The sequence below is a fragment of the Ranitomeya imitator genome, chromosome 4 (genome assembly GCF_032444005.1).
Source record: "Ranitomeya imitator isolate aRanImi1 chromosome 4, aRanImi1.pri, whole genome shotgun sequence".
NCBI lineage: Eukaryota > Metazoa > Chordata > Amphibia > Anura > Dendrobatidae > Ranitomeya > Ranitomeya imitator.
The window spans coordinates 9,282,708-9,300,456 of record NC_091285.1 but is presented as its reverse complement, the minus strand read 5'-3'; the positions used below and the strand labels follow the sequence as shown (position 1 = coordinate 9,300,456).

Below are 17,749 nucleotides of genomic sequence, written 5' to 3'. Positions count from 1 at the left end.
ATGGCACACACATCACTCATCTTGTACTGAAATTAGCTTTCTAATGATACCGCAATCGGACTAGTTGTTCCACCCGGTTCAGGAGAAATCCGCACTTTGTACTCGTTGCATTTAGCTGCTAGAGCTTACAGTGATTGACAGATATACAGATGGAAATTCGCAATATATACTCCTTATTTTCCTAGCCCAAATCGGTGGCCCAATATCTCACTATAATATAACAAAGAACCTCATGTCTTTTGAGAGAGACTATACCAGTTTCAGCTGGTACTAGATGGGAGAATTGTCTACTGCAGCTTCAGGGGCCATAAACATTCTTTTGGGAGGAGGGAATGAGAGGTTTGGGATTCACACACACACAGCAGCAGAAGCGAAGAGAGGGGGGTCCGGACTAGCCCACAGCGTGTGTGATATCAAGGGAGAATGAAGAATCATACGCGATTTTATACATTAATGTGACAATAGTGGCCAGTAATGAGGGAGATGCCTGCCACAGACTAAGAGGAGCCTGATATGTCATGGACTCCTATACCCCAACACTGGACACGTCCCTATCCCCCCACTAAAGAGCCTGATATGTCATGGACTCCTATACCCCACCCTGGAAACATTCCCTATCCTCTAAAAGGAATTTGATATTCCTTGGACCTCTATATCCCCCCTCCCCCACTCCCGTATTTTTACCATATGCTTTGGCAATGCTAACATGTACTTAGTCCTGCCAATAAAGCTTATTTGAATTGAATTGAATTGATTCAGGGTGAGGAGCATCGTGGCCAGTAACGGGGGGGGGGGGGGGGGGGGAGATACAGGGTGAGCGGTGGCATTGTGGCCAGTAATGGGGAGGATACAGGATGAGCATCATAGTGGCCAGTAATGGGGGAGATACAGGGTGAGCAGCATAGTGGCCAGTAATGGGGGAGATTGTTGTGAATTCTGAGATCAAGCTCCCTCCTGTGGTCACGAGTGGTACTGCGGCTTCTGAATTTCCTTCCTCAGGTGATGAGGTTAAGTCGTTAGGTGCTGCTCTATTTAACTCCACCTAGTGCTCTGATCCTGGCCTCCAGTCAATGTTCTAGTATTGGTCTTGCTTCCTCCTGGATCGTTCCTGTGGCCTGTCTGCTCAGCATAAGCTAAGTTCTGCTTGTGTTACTTTTTGTTGCTTTATTTTCTGTCCAGCTTGCTTTTTTGGTTCTGCTTGCTTGCTGGAAGCTCTGAGACGCAGAGGGAGCACCTCCGTACCGTTAGTCGGTGCGGAGGGTCTTTTTGCCCCTCTGCGTGGTTGTTTGTAGGTTTTTGTGTTGACCACAAAGCTATCTTTCCTATCCTCGGTCTATTCAGTAAGTCGGGCCTCACTTTGCTAAATCTATTTCATCTCTGAGTTTGTATTTTCATCTTAACTCACAGTCATTACATGTGGGGGGCTGCCTTTTCCTTTGGGGAATTTCTCTGAGGCAAGGTAGGCTTATTTTTCTATCTTCAGGACTAGCTAGTTTCTCAGGCTGTGCCGAGTTGCATAAGGAGCGTTAGGCGCAATCCACGGCTACCTCTAGTGTGGTTTGATAGGTTTAGGGATTGCGGTCAGCAGAGTTTCCACGTCTCAGAGCTCGTCCTATGTTTTGTGGTTTTTGTCAGGTCACTTGTGTGCTCTGAACTTCAAGGTCCATTGTGGTTCTGAATTACCTATTCATAACAGTACTGGAGGCCCAAAGTACTATGCTTCTCAATAGAGGGAAAAAAGAAATTCTGAGACCATTTTTTTTTCTTTGCACTGTGTTTTGCCTTTTTTTTCCCCTAGACATTTGGGTGGTTCAGGACACAGGTGTGGTGATGGACATTAAAGGTCTGTCTTCATGTGTGGATCTTCTCACTGCAAGAGTACAACATATTCAAGACTTTGTGGCTCAGAATTCTATGTTAGAACCGAGAATTCCTATTCCTGATTTGTTTTTTGGAGATAGAGCTAAATTTCTGAGTTTCAAAAATAATTGCAAACTGTTTCTGGCGTTGAAACCTCGCTCCTCTGGTGACCCAGTTCAACAAGTTAAGATTATTATTTCTTTATTACGTGGCGACCCTCAAGACTGGGCATTTTCCCTTGCGCCAGGAGATCCTGCATTATGTAATATTGATGCGTTTTTTCTGGCGCTCGGATTACTGTACGATGAACCTAATTCAGTGGATCAGGCAGAGAAAAATTTGCTGGCTCTGTGTCAGGGTCAGGATGAGATAGAGATTTATTGTCAGAAGTTTAGAACGTGGTCTGTGCTCACTCAATGGAATGAATGTGCTTTGGCAGCAATCTTCAGAAAGGGTCTCTCTGAAGCCCTTAAGGATGTCATGGTGGGGTTTCCCATGCCTGCTGGTCTGAATGAGTCTATGTCTTTGGCCATTCAAATCGGTCGACGCTTGCGCTAGCGTAAATCTGTGCACCATTTGGCGGTATTATCTGAGCATAAACCTGAGCCTATGCAGTGCGATAGGACTTTGACCAGAGCTGAAAGGCAAGAACACAGACGTCAGAATGGGCTGTGTTTCTACTGTGGTGATTCCACTCATGCTATCTCCGATTGTCCTAAGCGCACTAAGCGGTTCGCTAAGTCTGCCACCATTGGTACGGTACAGTCGAAATTTCTTTTGTCCGTTACTTTGATCTGCTCTTTGTCTTCCTATTCTGTCATGGCATTTGTGGATTCAGGCGCTGCCCTGAATTTGATGGACTTGGAGTATGTTAGGCGCTGTGGGTTTGTCTTGGAGCCCCTGCAGTGTCTTATTCCATTGAGAGGAATTGATGCTACGCCTTTGGCCAAGAATAAGCCTCAGTACTGGACCCAGCTGACCATGTGCATGGGTCCTGCGCATCAGGAGGATATTCGCTTTCTGGTGTTGCAAAATCTGCATGATGTGGTCGTGTTGGGGTTGCCATGGCTACAAGTCCATAACCCAGTATTAGATTGGAAATCAATGTCTGTGTCCAGCTGGGGTTGTCAGGGGGTACATGGTGATGTCCCATTTCTGACTATTTCGTCATCCACCCCTTCTGAGGTCCCAGAGTTCTTGTCTGATTACCGGGATGTATTTGATGAGCCCAAGTCCAATGCCCTACCTCCGCATAGGGATTGTGATTGTGCTATCGAGTTGATTCCTGTTAGTAAGTTTCCTAAGGGTCGACTGTTTAATTTATCTGTACCTGAGCACGCCGCTATGCGGAGTTACGTAAAAGAATCCTTGGAGAAGGGTCATATTCGGCCGTCGTCATCGCCATTGGGAGCAGGGTTCTTTTTTGTGGCCAAGAAGGATGGTTCGCTGAGACCTTGTATTGATTACCGCCTTCTAAATAAAATCACGGTCAAATTTCAGTACCCCTTGCCGCTGCTATCTGATTTGTTTGCTCGGATTAAGGGGGCTAGTTGGTTCACCAAGATAGATCTTCGTGGTGCATATAATCTCGTGCGTATTAAACGGGGCGATGAATGGAAAACTGCATTTAATACGCCCGAGGGCCATTTTGAGTACCTAGTTATGCCATTCGGACTTGCCAATGCTCCATCAGTATTTCAGTCCTTTATGCATGACATCTTCCGAGAGTACCTGGATAAATTCCTGATTGTGTACTTGGATGACATTTTGATCTTCTCGGATGATTGGGAGTCTCATGTGAAGCAGGTCAGAACGGTTTTTCAGGTCCTGCGTGCTAATTCTTTGTTTGTGAAGGGATCAAAGTGTCTCTTTGGTGTTCAGAAGGTTTCATTTTTGGGGTTCATTTTTTCCCCTTCTACCATCGAGATGGACCCTGTTAAGGTCCAGGCCATTTATGATTGGACTCAGCCGACATCTCTGAAGAGTCTGCAAAAGTTCCTGGGCTTTGCTAATTTTTATCGTCGCTTCATCTGTAATTTTTCTAGTATTGCTAAACCATTGACCGATTTGACCAAGAAGGGTGCTGATGTGGTCAATTGGTCTTCTGCTGCTGTGGAAGCTTTTCAAGAGTTGAAGCGTCGTTTTTCTTCTGCCCTTGTGTTGTGCCAGCCAGATGTTTCGCTCCCGTTTCAGGTCGAGGTTGATGCTTCTGAAATTGGAGCGGGGGCTGTTTTGTCGCAAAGAGGTGCTGATTGCTCGGTGATGAAGCCATGCGCCTTCTTTTCCAGGAAGTTTTCGCCTGCTGAGCGAAATTATGATGTTGGCAATCGAGAGTTGCTGGCCATGAAGTGGGCATTCGAGGAGTGGCGTCATTGGCTTGAGGGAGCTAAGCATCGCGTGGTGGTCTTGACTGATCACAAGAACTTGACTTATCTCGAGTCTGCCAAACGGTTGAATCCTAGACAGGCTCGTTGGTCGCTGTTTTTCTCCCGTTTTGACTTTGTGGTTTCGTACCTTCCGGGCTCTAAAAATGTGAAGGCGGATGCTCTGTCTAGGAGTTTTGTGCCTGACTCTCCGGGTTTGCCTGAGCCGGCGGGTATTCTCAAAGAGGGAGTAATTGTGTCTGCCATCTCCCCTGATTTGCGGCGGGTGCTGCAAAAATTTCAGGCTAATAAACCTGATCGTTGCCATGCGGAGAAACTGTTTGTCCCTGATAGGTGGACGAATAAAGTTATCTCTGAGGTTCATTGTTCGGTGTTGGCTGGTCATCCTGGAATCTTTGGTACCAGAGATTTGGTGGCTAGATCCTTTTGGTGGCCGTCTCGGGATGTGCGTTCTTTTGTGCAGTCCTGTGGGATTTGTGCTCGGGCTAAGCCCTGCTGTTCTCGTGCCAGTGGGTTGCTTTTGCCCTTGCCGATCCCGAAGAGGCCTTGGACACATATCTCTATGGATTTTATTTCGGATCTCCCCGTCTCTCAAAAAATGTCGGTCATTTGGGTAGTTTGTGATCGCTTCTCTAAGATGATCCATTTGGTACCCTTGTCTAAATTACCTTCCTCCTCTGATTTGGTGCCATTGTTCTTCCAGCATGTGGTTCGTTTACATGGCATTCCAGAGAACATCGTTTCTGACAGAGGTTCCCAGTTTGTTTCGAGGTTTTGGCGAGCCTTTTGTGCTAGGATGGGCATTAATTTGTCTTTTTCCTCGGCTTTCCATCCTCAGACAAATGGCCAGATTGAACGAACCAATCAGACCTTGGAAACATATCTGAGATGTTTTGTTTCTGCTGATCAGGATGACTGGGTGTCCTTTTTGCCGTTGGCTGAGTTCGCTCTTAATAATCGGGCCAGCTCTGCTACCTTGGTTTCACCGTTTTTCTGCAATTCTGGGTTCCATCCTCGTTTCTCTTCAGGGCAGGTTGAGTCTTCGGACTGTCCTGGTGTGGATACTGTGGTGGACAGGTTGCAGCAGATTTGGACTCATGTAGTGGACAATTTGACCTTGTCCCAGGAGAAGGCTCAACGTTTCGCTAATCGCAGACGCTGTGTGGGTCCCCGACTTCGTGTTGGGGATTTGGTTTGGTTGTCATCTCGTTATATTCCTATGAAGGTTTCCTCTCCTAAGTTTAAGCCTCGTTTCATTGGCCCGTATAGGATTTCTGAGGTTCTTAATCCTGTGTCTTTTCGTTTGACCCTTCCAGCTTCTTTTTCCATCCATAACGTGTTCCATAGGTCATTGTTGCGGAGATACGTGGCACCTGTGGTTCCATCTGTTGATCCTCCTGCCCCAGTTTTGGTGGAGGGGGAGTTGGAGTATATAGTGGAGAAGATTTTGGATTCTCGTGTTTCGAGACGGAAACTCCAGTATCTGGTTAAGTGGAAGGGTTATGGTCAGGAAGATAATTCCTGGGTCTTTGTCTCTGATGTCCATGCTGCCGATCTTGTTCGTGCCTTTCATATGGCTCATCCTGGTCGGCCTGGGGGCTCTGGTGAGGGTTCGGTGACCCCTCCTCAAGGGGGGGGTACTGTTGTGAATTCTGTGATCAAGCTCCCTCCTGTGGTCACGAGTGGTACTGCGGCTTCTGAATTCCTTCCTCAGGTGATGAGGTTAAGTCGTTGGGTGCTGCTCTATTTAACTCCACCTAGTGCTTTGATCCTGGCCTCCAGTCAATGTTCTAGTATTGGTCTTGCTTCCTCCTGGATCGTTCCTGTGGCCTGTCTGCTCAGCATAAGCTAAGTTCTGCTTGTGTTACTTTTTGTTGCTTTATTTTCTGTCCAGCTTGCTTTTTTGGTTCTGCTTGCTTGCTGGAAGCTCTGAGACGCAGAGGGAGCACCTCCGTACCGTTAGTCGGTGCGGATGGTCTTTTTGCCCCTCTGTGTAGTTGTTTGTAGGTTTTTGTGTTGACCGCAAAGCTATCTTTCCTATCCTCGGTCTGTTCAGTAAGTCGGGCCTCACTTTGCTAAATTTATTTCATCTCTGAGTTTGTATTTTCATCTTAACTCACAGTCATTACATGTGGGGGGGCTGCCTTTTCCTTTGGGGAATTTCTCTGAGGCAAGGTAGGCTTATTTTTCTATCTTCAGGGCTAGCTAGTTTCTCAGGCTGTGCCGAGTTGCATAGGGAGCGTTAGGCGCAATCCACGGCTACCTCTAGTGTGGTTTGATAGGTTTAGGGATTGCGGTCAGCAGAGTTTCCACGTCTCAGAGCTCGTCCTATGTTTTGTGGTTTTTGTCAGGTCACTTGTGTGCTCTGAACTTCAAGGTCCATTGTGGTTCTGAATTACCTATTCATAACAGGAGATACAGGGTGAGCGGCGGCATCGTGGCCAGTAATTGGGGAGATACAGGGTGAGCAGCATAGTGGCCAGTAATGGGGGGAGATACAGGGTGAGCGGCGGCATCGTGGTCAGTAATGGGGGGAGATACAGGGTGAGCAGCATAGTGGCCAGTAATTGGGGAGATACAGGGTGAGCAGCATTGTGGCCAATAATTGGGGAGATCGGCTCGTCTGCCCCCACCAGCCGGACATTGCGGGCCGAGGTTGCATCGTATGAAATAGCGCTATAATCGCCTCCTGTTGTCTCACATGCTCATCCGTGTATCACCGCTCCCATCATCCTCTCACCTGCTCCAGCTCCCTGGACACTACAATGAAGCCGTTGTTGTCTATCAGGTAGCAGCTCAGTCTCTGCAAGACAAAAAGCCGAATCTCCTTAGACGGTTGCGATGCTGAGGGTGGGAGGATCGTGAATGCAGCTTTGGATGTGACTGGAGTACAGGACCTGGCGTAATCAGTGCAGTCCCGCTTCCCGCCTGGCACGTACGTACCTCGTCCTCGCAGCTCAATGGGCACATCCCATCCACCTCGCGGCACTGCAGGAGATACGGATGGCATTACAGGTGTATACAGCAGAGAGGACCCCAAAACCCAGCGTCCTGCTCCATGTGCGGCCCCCTGACCCCCAACAACCAGTAACTCACGTACGTCTGTGTCGTTGGGCTGCGGCAGATGAGAGCACCAGGAAGAGAAAAACAAAAAGATAGAAAGGAAATGAGACACACGTCAGTAAGTACATGCTGACAGTTGTAGTTCCACACCACCCGAGGTGGCCACTTACCTGCTGAGCCGCCTTCCAGAACACTTCCCGCAACAAAGAAAGTTTCATCTGGACCCCGACAGCTGTAGAGACAAAAGAGGATGATGACAACATCCGGACAACAACCCCGGGGGGGCGCTGCGCCTGTGGGACCACGCGGCCTCGTCATCTGGAGACAGAGCATCAATTATACGTAAATAATGAGCGTCCGCCGCACACGAGCGAGAGAAAGAGCAGCCGCCCCGTTACCTGCTCGCTCCACACATGAGCATCATCAGCCGCCCCGTTACCTGCTCACTCCACACATGAGCATCATCAGCCGCCCCGTTACCTGCTCACTCCACACATGAGCATCATCAGCCGCCCCGTTACCTGCTCGCAACACACATGAGCACCCGCAGCCGCCCTATTACCTGCTCGCTACACACATGAGCACCAGCAGCCGCCCTATTACCTGCTCGCTCCACACATGAGCACCAGCAGCCGCCCTATTACCTGCTTGCTCCACACATGAGCACCAGCAGCCACCTCATTACCTGCTCGCTCCACACATGAGCACCAGCAGCCGCCCCATTACCTGCTCACTCCACACATGAGCATCATCAGCCACCCTGTTACCTGCTCACTCCACACATGAGCACCAGCAGACGCCCTATTACCTGCTCGCTCCACACATGAGCATCAGCAGCCGCCCTATTACCTTCTCGCTCCACACATGAGCACCAGCAGCCACCTCATTACCTGCTCGCTCCACACATGAGCACCAGCAGCCGCCCTGTTACCTGCTCGCTACACACATGAGCACCAGCAGCCGTCCCATTACCTGCTCGCTCCACACATGAGCACCAGCAGCCACCTCATTACCTGCTCGCTCCACACATGAGCACCAGCAGCCGCCCTGTTACCTGCTCGCTCCACACATGAGCACCAGCAGCCGCCCTGTTACCTGCTCGCTCCACACATGAGCACCAGCAGCCGCCCCGTTACCTGCTCGCTACACACTTGAGCACCAGCAGCCACCTCATTACCTGCTCGCTCCTCAAATGAGCACCAGCAGCCGCCCCATTACCTGCTCGCTCCACACATGAGCATCAGCAGCCGCCCTATTAAGTGCTCGCTCCACACATGAGCACCAGCAGCCGCCCTGTTACCTGCTCGCTACACACGAGCACCAGCAGCCGCCCTATTACCTGCTCGCTCCACACATGAGCACCAGCAGCCGCCCTGTTACCTGCTCGCTCCACACATGAGCATCAGCAGCCGCCCCGTTACCTGCTCGCTACACACTTGAGCACCAGCAGCCACCTCATTACCTGCTCGCTCCTCAAATGAGCACCAGCAGCCGCCCCATTACCTGCTCGCTCCACACATGAGCATCAGCAGCCGCCCTATTAAGTGCTCGCTCCACACATGAGCACCAGCAGCCGCCCTGTTACCTGCTCGCTACACACGAGCACCAGCAGCCGCCCTATTACCTGCTCGCTCCACACATGAGCACCAGCAGCCGCCCTATTACCTGCTCGCTCCACACATGAGCATCAGCAGCCGCCCCGTTACCTGCTCGCTCCACACATGAGCATCAGCAGCCACCCTGTTACCTGCTCGCTACACACATGAGCACCAGCAGCCGCCCTATTACCTGCTCGCTCCACACATGAGCACCAGCAGCCGCCCTGTTACCTGCTCGCTACACACATGAGCATCAGCAGCCGCCCCATTACCTGCTCACTCCACACATGAGCACCAGCAGCCGCCCTATTACCTGCTCGCTCCACACATGAGCACCAGCAGCCGCCCTGTTACCTGCTCGCTCCACACATGAGCATCAGCAGTCGCCCCGTTACCTGCTCGCTACACACATGAGCACCAGCAGCCACCTCATTACCTGCTCGCTACACACATGAGCATCAGCAGCCGCCCTATTAAGTGCTCGCTCCACACATGAGCACCAGCAGCCGCTGTTATGACCTGATGGTGAGGACAATAATGGACCTGGTGGTTAAGAGCACACGGAATGACCTGATAGTTACTAATAATACAGGACAAGCTCTGAGACGTGGGAACTCTGCTGACCGCAATCCCTAAACCTATCACACACACTAGAAATAGCCGTGGAGCGCTCCTGACGCTCCCTAGGCGCCTCGTCGCAGCCTAAGGAACTAGCTAGCCCTAAAGATAGAAAAATAAAGCCTACCTTGCCTCAGAGAAATTCCCCAAAGGAACAGGCAGCCCCCCACATATAATGACTGTGAGTTAAGATGAAAATTACAAACACAGAGATGAAATAGATTTAGCAAAGTGAGGCCCGACTTACTGAACAGACAGAGGATAGGAAAGGTAACTTTGCGGTCAGCACAAAAAACTACAAAAAGACCACGCAGAGGGCGCAAAAAGACCCTCCGCACCGACTCACGGTGCGGAGGCGCTCCTTCTGCGTCCCAGAGCTTTCAGCAAGCAAGACAAAAATCAAAATAGCAAGCTGGACAGAAAAAATAGCAAACAGAGAAAAACAAGCAGGAACTTAGCTTCTGCTGGGAAGACAGGTCACAAGAACGATCCAGGAGCGAACTAGACCAATACTGGAACATTGACAGGTGGCATGGAGCAATGATCTAGGTGGAGTTAAATAGAGCAGCCAGCTAACGAATTAACCTCGTCACCTGTGGAAGGAACCTCAGAAGCCGCAGCTCCACTCACAACCACCAGAGGAAGCCCATGGACAGAACCAGCCGAAGTACCATTCATGACCACAGGAGGGAGCTTAACAACAGAATTCACAACAAGCCGCCCCGTTACCTGCTCGCTCCACACATGAGCACCAGCAGCCGCCCTGTTACCTGCTCGTTACACACATGAGCACCAGCAGCCGCCCTATTACCTGCTTGCTCCACACATGAGCACCAGCAGCCGCCCCGTTACCTGCTCGCTACACACATGAGCACCAGCAGCCGCCTCATTACCTGCTCGCTACACACATGAGCACCAGCAGCCGCCTTATTACCTGTTCGCTCCACACATGAGCACCAGCAGCCGCCCTGTTACCTGCTCGCTACACACATGAGCACCAGCAGCCGCCCTATTACCTGCTCGCTCCACACATGAGCACCAGCAGCCGCCCCGTTACCTGCTCAATCCACACATGAGCATCAGCAGCCGCCCTATTACCTGCTCGCTCCACACATGAGCACCAGCAGCCGCCCTATTACCTGCTCACTACACACATGAGCACCAGAAGCCGCCTTATTACCTGCTCGCTCCACACATGAGCACCAGCAGCCGCCCCGTTACCTGCTCGCTCCACACATGAGCACCAGCAGCCGCCCCGTTACCTGCTTCGCTACACACATGAGCACCAGCAGCCGCCCTATTACCTGCTCGCTCCACACATGAGCACCAGCAGCCGCCCCATTACCTGCTCACTACACACATGAGCACCAGAAGCCGCCCTATTACCTGCTCGCTCCACACATGAGCACCAGCAGCCGCCCCGTTACCTGCTCGCTCCACACATGAGCACCAGCAGCCGCCCCGTTACCTGCTCGCTCCACACATGAGCACCAGCAGCCGCCCTATTACCTGCTCGCTCCACACATGAGCACCAGCAGCTGCCCTGTTACCTGCTCGCTACACACATGAGCACCAGAAGCCGCCCTATTACCTGCTCGCTCCACACATGAGCACCAGCAGCCGCCCCGTTACCTGCTCGCTCCACACATGAGCACTAGCAGCCGCCCGGTTACCTGCTCGCTACACACATAAGCACCAGCAGCCGCCCTATTACCTGCTCGCTCCACACATGAGCACCAGCAGCCTCCCCGTTACCTGCTCGCTACACACATGAGCACCAGAAGCCGCCCTATTACCTGCTCGCTCCACACATGAGCATCAGCAGCCGCCCCGTTACCTGCTCGCTCCACACATGAGCACCAGCAGCCGCCCCGTTACCTGCTCGCTACACACATGAGCACCAGCAGCCGCCCTATTACCTGCTCGCTCCACACATGAGCACCAGCAGCCGCCCCGTTACCTGCTCACTACACACATGAGCACCAGAAGCCGCTCTATAACCTGCTCGCACCACACATGAGCACCAGCAGCCGCCCCGTTACCTGCTTGCTACACACATGAGCACCAGCAGCCACCCTATTACCTGCTCGCTCCACACATGAGCACCAGCAGCCGCCCCATTACCTGCTCGCTCCACACATGAGCACAAGCGGCTGCCCCATTACCTGCACGCTCCACACATGGGCACCAGCAGCCGCCCCATTACCTGCTCGCTTCACACATGAGCACCAGCGGCCACCCCATTACCTGCACGCTCCACACATGGGCACTAGCAGTCGCCCCATTACCTGCTCGCTCCACACATGAGCACCAGCAGCCGCCCCATTACCTGCTCACTACACACATGAGCACAAGCAGCCGCCCTATTATCTGCACGCTCCACACATGGGCACCAGCAGTCGCCCCATTACCTGCTCGCTACACACATGAGCACCAGAAGCCGCCCTATTACCTGCTCGCTCCACACATGAGCACCAGCAGCCGCCCCGTTACCTGCTCGCTCCACACATGAGCACTAGCAGCCGCCCGGTTACCTGCTCGCTACACACATAAGCACCAGCAGCCGCCCTATTACCTGCTCGCTCCACACATGAGCACCAGCAGCCTCCCCGTTACCTGCTCGCTACACACATGAGCACCAGAAGCCGCCCTATTACCTGCTCGCTCCACACATGAGCATCAGCAGCCGCCCCGTTACCTGCTCGCTCCACACATGAGCACCAGCAGCCGCCCCGTTACCTGCTCGCTACACACATGAGCACCAGCAGCCGCCCTATTACCTGCTCGCTCCACACATGAGCACCAGCAGCCGCCCCGTTACCTGCTCACTACACACATGAGCACCAGAAGCCGCTCTATAACCTGCTCGCACCACACATGAGCACCAGCAGCCGCCCCGTTACCTGCTTGCTACACACATGAGCACCAGCAGCCACCCTATTACCTGCTCGCTCCACACATGAGCACCAGCAGCCGCCCCATTACCTGCTCGCTCCACACATGAGCACAAGCGGCTGCCCCATTACCTGCACGCTCCACACATGGGCACCAGCAGCCGCCCCATTACCTGCTCGCTTCACACATGAGCACCAGCGGCCACCCCATTACCTGCACGCTCCACACATGGGCACTAGCAGTCGCCCCATTACCTGCTCGCTCCACACATGAGCACCAGCAGCCGCCCCATTACCTGCTCACTACACACATGAGCACAAGCAGCCGCCCTATTATCTGCACGCTCCACACATGGGCACCAGCAGTCGCCCCATTACCTGCTCGCTCCACACATGAGCACCAGCAGTCGCCCCATTACCTGCTCGCTCCACACATGAGCACCAGCAGCCGCCCCATTACCTGCTCACTACACACATGAGCACCAGCAGCCGCCCTATTATCTGCACGCTCCACACATGGGCACCAGCAGTCGCCCCATTACCTGCTCGCTACACACATGAGCACCAGCAGCCGCCCCATTACCTGCACGCTACACTCATGAGCACCAGCAGCCACCCCATTACCTGCATGCTCCGCATATGAGCGCGAGCAGCCGCCCCATTACCTGCACACTCCGCACATGAGCGCGAGAAGCCGCCCCATTACCTGCACGCTCCGCACATGAGCGCGAGAAGCCGCCCCATTACCTGCACGCTCCGCACATGAGCGCGAGCAGCCGCCCCATTACCTGCATGTTCCGCACACGAGAGCGGAACCTATGCACGACCCAGCATCAGGTTCCAGTCCAGGCCTCAAATATTCTGCAACCTTATACTTGTGCTGACATCAAAACACTTACTCTACTCACATCTAGAGCTGCAACCACTTGGTTTTGTGGAGACACTAAGGATGCAGGACATAAAGTCCATCTGCGGCCCCCTAGTGGTGTTATCCTATCAGGTCTAAGGATGCCCAATAGCAGCAAATCTCTCCGCTGCCTGATGCTGTCTTCCTGTTAGCTCTCAGTATACAGGACCTCACATCTCTCTGCTGCCTGATGCTGTCCTCCTGTTATCTCTCAGTATACAGGAACTCACATCTCTCTCCTGCCTGATGCCGTCTTCCTGTTAGCTCTCAGTATACAGGAACTCACATCTCTCTGCTGCCTGATGCCGTCTTCCTGTTAGCTCTCAGTATACAGGACCTCACATCTCTCTGCTGCCTGATGCCGTCCTCCTGTTATCTCTCAGTATACAGGAACTCACATCTCTCTGCTGCCTGATGCCGTCTTCCTGTTAGCTCTCAGTATACAGGAACTCACATCTCTCTGCTGCCTGATGCCGTCTTCCTGTTAGCTCTCAGTATACAGGACCTCACATCTCTCTGCTGCCTGATGCCATCCTCCTGTTATCTCTCAGTATACAGGAACTCACATCTCTCTGCTGCCTGATGCCGTCTTCCTGTTAGCTCTCAGTATACAGGACCTCACATCTCTCTGCTGCCTGATGCCATCCTCCTGTTATCTCTCAGTATACAGGAACTCACATCTCTCCGCTGCCTGATGCCGTCTTCCTGTTAGCTCTCAGTATACAGGACCTCACATCTCTCTGCTGTCTGATGCCGTCTTCCTGTTAGCTCTCAGTATACAGGAACTCACATCTCTCTGCTGCCTGATGCTGTCCTCCTGTTAGCTCTCAGTATACAGGACCTCACATCTCTCTGCTGCCTGATGCTGTCTTCCTGTTAGCTCTCAGTATACAGGACCTCACATCTCTCTGCTGCCTGATGCTGTCTTCCTGTTAGCTCTCAGTATACAGGACCTCACATCTCTCTCCTGCCTGATGCAGTCTTCCTGTTAGCTCTCAGTATACAGGACCTCACATCTCTCTGCTGCCTGATGCCGTCTTCCTGTTAGCTCTCAGTATACAGGAACTCACATCTCTCTGCTGCCTGATGCTGTCCTCCTGTTAGCTCTCAGTATACAGGACCTCACATCTCTCTGCTGCCTGATGCCGTCTTCCTGTTAGCTCTCAGTATACAGGACCTCACATCTCTCTGCTGCCTGATGCCGTCTTCCTGTTAGCTCTCAGTATACAGGACCTCACATCTCTCTGCTGCCTGATGCTGTCCTCCTGTTAGCTCTCAGTATACAGTAACTCACATCTCTCTGCTGTCTGATGCCGTCTTCCTGTTAGCTCTCAGTATACAGGACCTCACATCTCTCTGCTGCCTGATGCCGTCCTCCTGTTATCTCTCAGTATACAGTAACTCACATCTCTCTGCTGTCTGATGCCGTCTTCCTGTTAGCTCTCAGTATACAGGACCTCACATCTCTCTGCTGCCTGATGCCGTCCTCCTGTTATCTCTCAGTATACAGGAACTCACATCTCTCCGCTGCCTGATGCTGTCTTCCTGTTAGCTCTCAGTATACAGGACCTCACATCTCTCTGCTGCCTGATGCTGTCTTCCTGTTAGCTCTCAGTATACAGGACCTCACATCTCTCTGCTGCCTGATGCCGTCTTCCTGTTAGCTCTCAGTATACAGGAACTCACGTCTCTCTGCTGCCTGATGCTGTCTTCCTGTTAGCTCTCAGTATACAGGACCTCACATCTCTCTGCTGTCTAATGCCGTCTTCCTGTTAGCTCTCAGTATACAGGACCTCACATCTCTCTCCTGCCTGATGCCGTCTTCCTGTTAGCTCTCAGTATACAGGACCTCACATCTCTCTGCTGCCTGATGCTGTCTTCCTGTTAGCTCTCAGTATACAGGACCTCACATCTCTCTCCTGCCTGATGCTGTCTTCCTGTTAGCTCTCAGTATACAGGACCTCACATCTCTATGTTGCCTGATGCCGTCTTACTGTTAGCTCTCAGTATACAGGACCTCACATCTCTCTGCTGCCTGATGCCATCCTCCTGTTAGCTCTCAGTATACAGGACCTCACATCTCTCTGCTGCCTGATGCCGTCTTCCTGTTAGCTCTCAGTATACAGGACCTCACATCTCTCTCCTGCCTGATGCCATCTTCCTGTTAGCTCTCAGTATACAGGACCTCACATCTCTCTGCTGCCTGATGCTGTCCTCCTGTTAGCTCTCAGTATACAGGACCTCACATCTCTCTGCTGCCTGATGCTGTCTTCCTGTTAGCTCTCAGTATACAGGACCTCACATCTCTCTCCTGCCTGATGCAGTCTTCCTGTTAGCTCTCGGTATACAGGACCTCACATCTCTCTGCTGCCTGATGCCGTCTTCCTGTTAGTTCTCAGTATACAGGACCTCACATCTCTCTGCTGCCTGATGCTGTCTTCCTGTTAGCTCTCAGTATACAGGACCTCACATCTCTCTCCTGCCTGATGCCGTCTTCCTGTTAGCTCTCAGTATACAGGACCTCACATCTCTCTGCTGCCTGATGCTGTCTTCCTGTTAGCTCTCAGTATACAGGACCTCACATCTCTCTGCTGCCTGATGCTGTCTTCCTGTTAGCTCTCAGTATACAGGACCTCACATCTCTCTGCTGCCTGATGCTGTCTTCCTGTTAGCTCTCAGTATACAGGACCTCACATCTCTCTCCTGCCTGATGCCGTCTTCCTGTTAGCTCTCAGTATACAGGACCTCACATCTCTCTGCTGCCTGATGCTGTCTTCCTGTTAGCTCTCAGTATACAGGACCTCACATCTCTCTGCTGCCTGATGCTGTCTTCCTGTTAGCTCTCAGTATACAGGACCTCACATCTCTCTGCTGCCTGATGCTGTCTTCCTGTTAGCTCTCAGTATACAGGACCTCACATCTCTCTCCTGCCTGATGCCGTCTTCCTGTTAGCTCTCAGTATACAGGACCTCACATCTCTCTGCTCCCTGATGCTGTCTTCCTGTTAGCTCTCAGTATACAGGACCTCACATCTCTCTGCTGCCTGATGCTGTCTTCCTGTTAGCTCTCAGTATACAGGACCTCACATCTCTCTGCTGCCTGATGCCGTCTTCCTTTTAGCTCTCAGTATACAGGACCTCACATCTCTCTACTGCCTGATGCTGTCCTCCTGTTAGCTCTCAGTATACAGGACCTCACATCTCTCTGCTGCCTGATGCTGTCTTCCTGTTAGCTCTCAGTATACAGGACCTCACATCTCTCTCCTGCCTGATGCCGTCTTCCTGTTAGCTCTCAGTATACAGGACCTCACATCTCTATGCTGCCTGATGCTGTCCTCCTGTTATCTCTCAGTATACAGGACCTCACATCTCTCTGCTGCCTGATGCCATCCTCCTGTTAGCTCTCAGTATACAGGACCTCACATCTCTCTACTGCCTGATGCTGTCCTCCTGTTAGCTCTCAGTATACAGGACCTCACATCTCTCTACTGCCTGATGCTGTCTTCCTGTTAGCTCTCAGTATACAGGACCTCACATCTCTCTGCTGCCTGATGCTGTCTTCCTGTTAGCTCTCAGTATACAGGACCTCACATCTCTCTACTGCCTGATGCTGTCCTCCTGTTAGCTCTCAGTATACAGGACCTCACATCTCTCTGCTGCCTGATGCTGTCTTCCTGTTAGCTCTCAGTATACAGGACCTCACATCTCTCTGCTGCCTGATGCTGTCTTCCTGTTAGCTCTCAGTATACAGGACCTCACATCTCTCTCCTGCCTGATGCCGTCTTCCTGTTAGCTCTCAGTATACAGGACCTCACATCTCTCTCCTGCCTGATGCCGTCTTCCTGTTAGCTCTCAGTATACAGGACCTCACATCTCTCTCCTGCCTGATGCCGTCTTCCTGTTAGCTCTCAGTATACAGGACCTCACATCTCTCTGCTGCCTGAAGCTGTCTTTCTGTTAGCTCTCAGTATACAGGACCTCACATCTCTCTGCTGCCTGATGCAGTCTTCCTATTAGCTCTCAGTATACAGGACCTCACATCTCTCTGCTGCCTGATGCTGTCTTTCTGTTAGCTCTCAGTATACAGGACCTCACATCTCTCTGCTGCCTGATGCTGTCTTCCTGTTAGCTCTCAGTATACAGGACCTCACATCTCTCTCCTGCCTGATGCTGTCTTCCTGTTAGCTCTCAGTATACAGGACCTCACATCTCCATCTTCCCATTACTGGTTAAGTCTGCTCACAGGAGATTTAGTATTTGTCTGTTCTAGAAAAAGACTACAGTAACAAAAAGCAAAGTGCAGTGCATTATGGGATGCCAGATAAGTTATGAGGAGTGTCTCAGTCAGGTCAGTGTAGGCTGGCTGAATTGTGAATGCAGCTCTGGAGGTAACTAAAGAATAAGATAAGAAGGTCAAGGTCGGTGC

General features: G+C 51.8%; 1 protein-coding gene across 3 annotated transcripts in view; it reads right to left on the bottom strand.

The window, feature by feature from the left end:
* CACNA2D4 (calcium voltage-gated channel auxiliary subunit alpha2delta 4) overlaps nt 1-17,749 on the bottom strand; it is a 158,688-nt gene that overhangs the window by 18,979 nt on the left and 121,960 nt on the right. For all 3 annotated transcript variants that reach the window (XM_069762928.1, XM_069762929.1, XM_069762930.1), the window contains 4 exons: nt 7,478-7,539; nt 7,345-7,359; nt 7,188-7,232; nt 6,985-7,047 (listed from right to left, as the gene is read on the bottom strand). In XM_069762928.1, the coding sequence (XP_069619029.1) occupies nt 6,985-7,047; nt 7,188-7,232; nt 7,345-7,359; nt 7,478-7,539 (185 nt within the window). The remainder of the gene's footprint in view (nt 1-6,984; nt 7,048-7,187; nt 7,233-7,344; nt 7,360-7,477; nt 7,540-17,749) is intronic.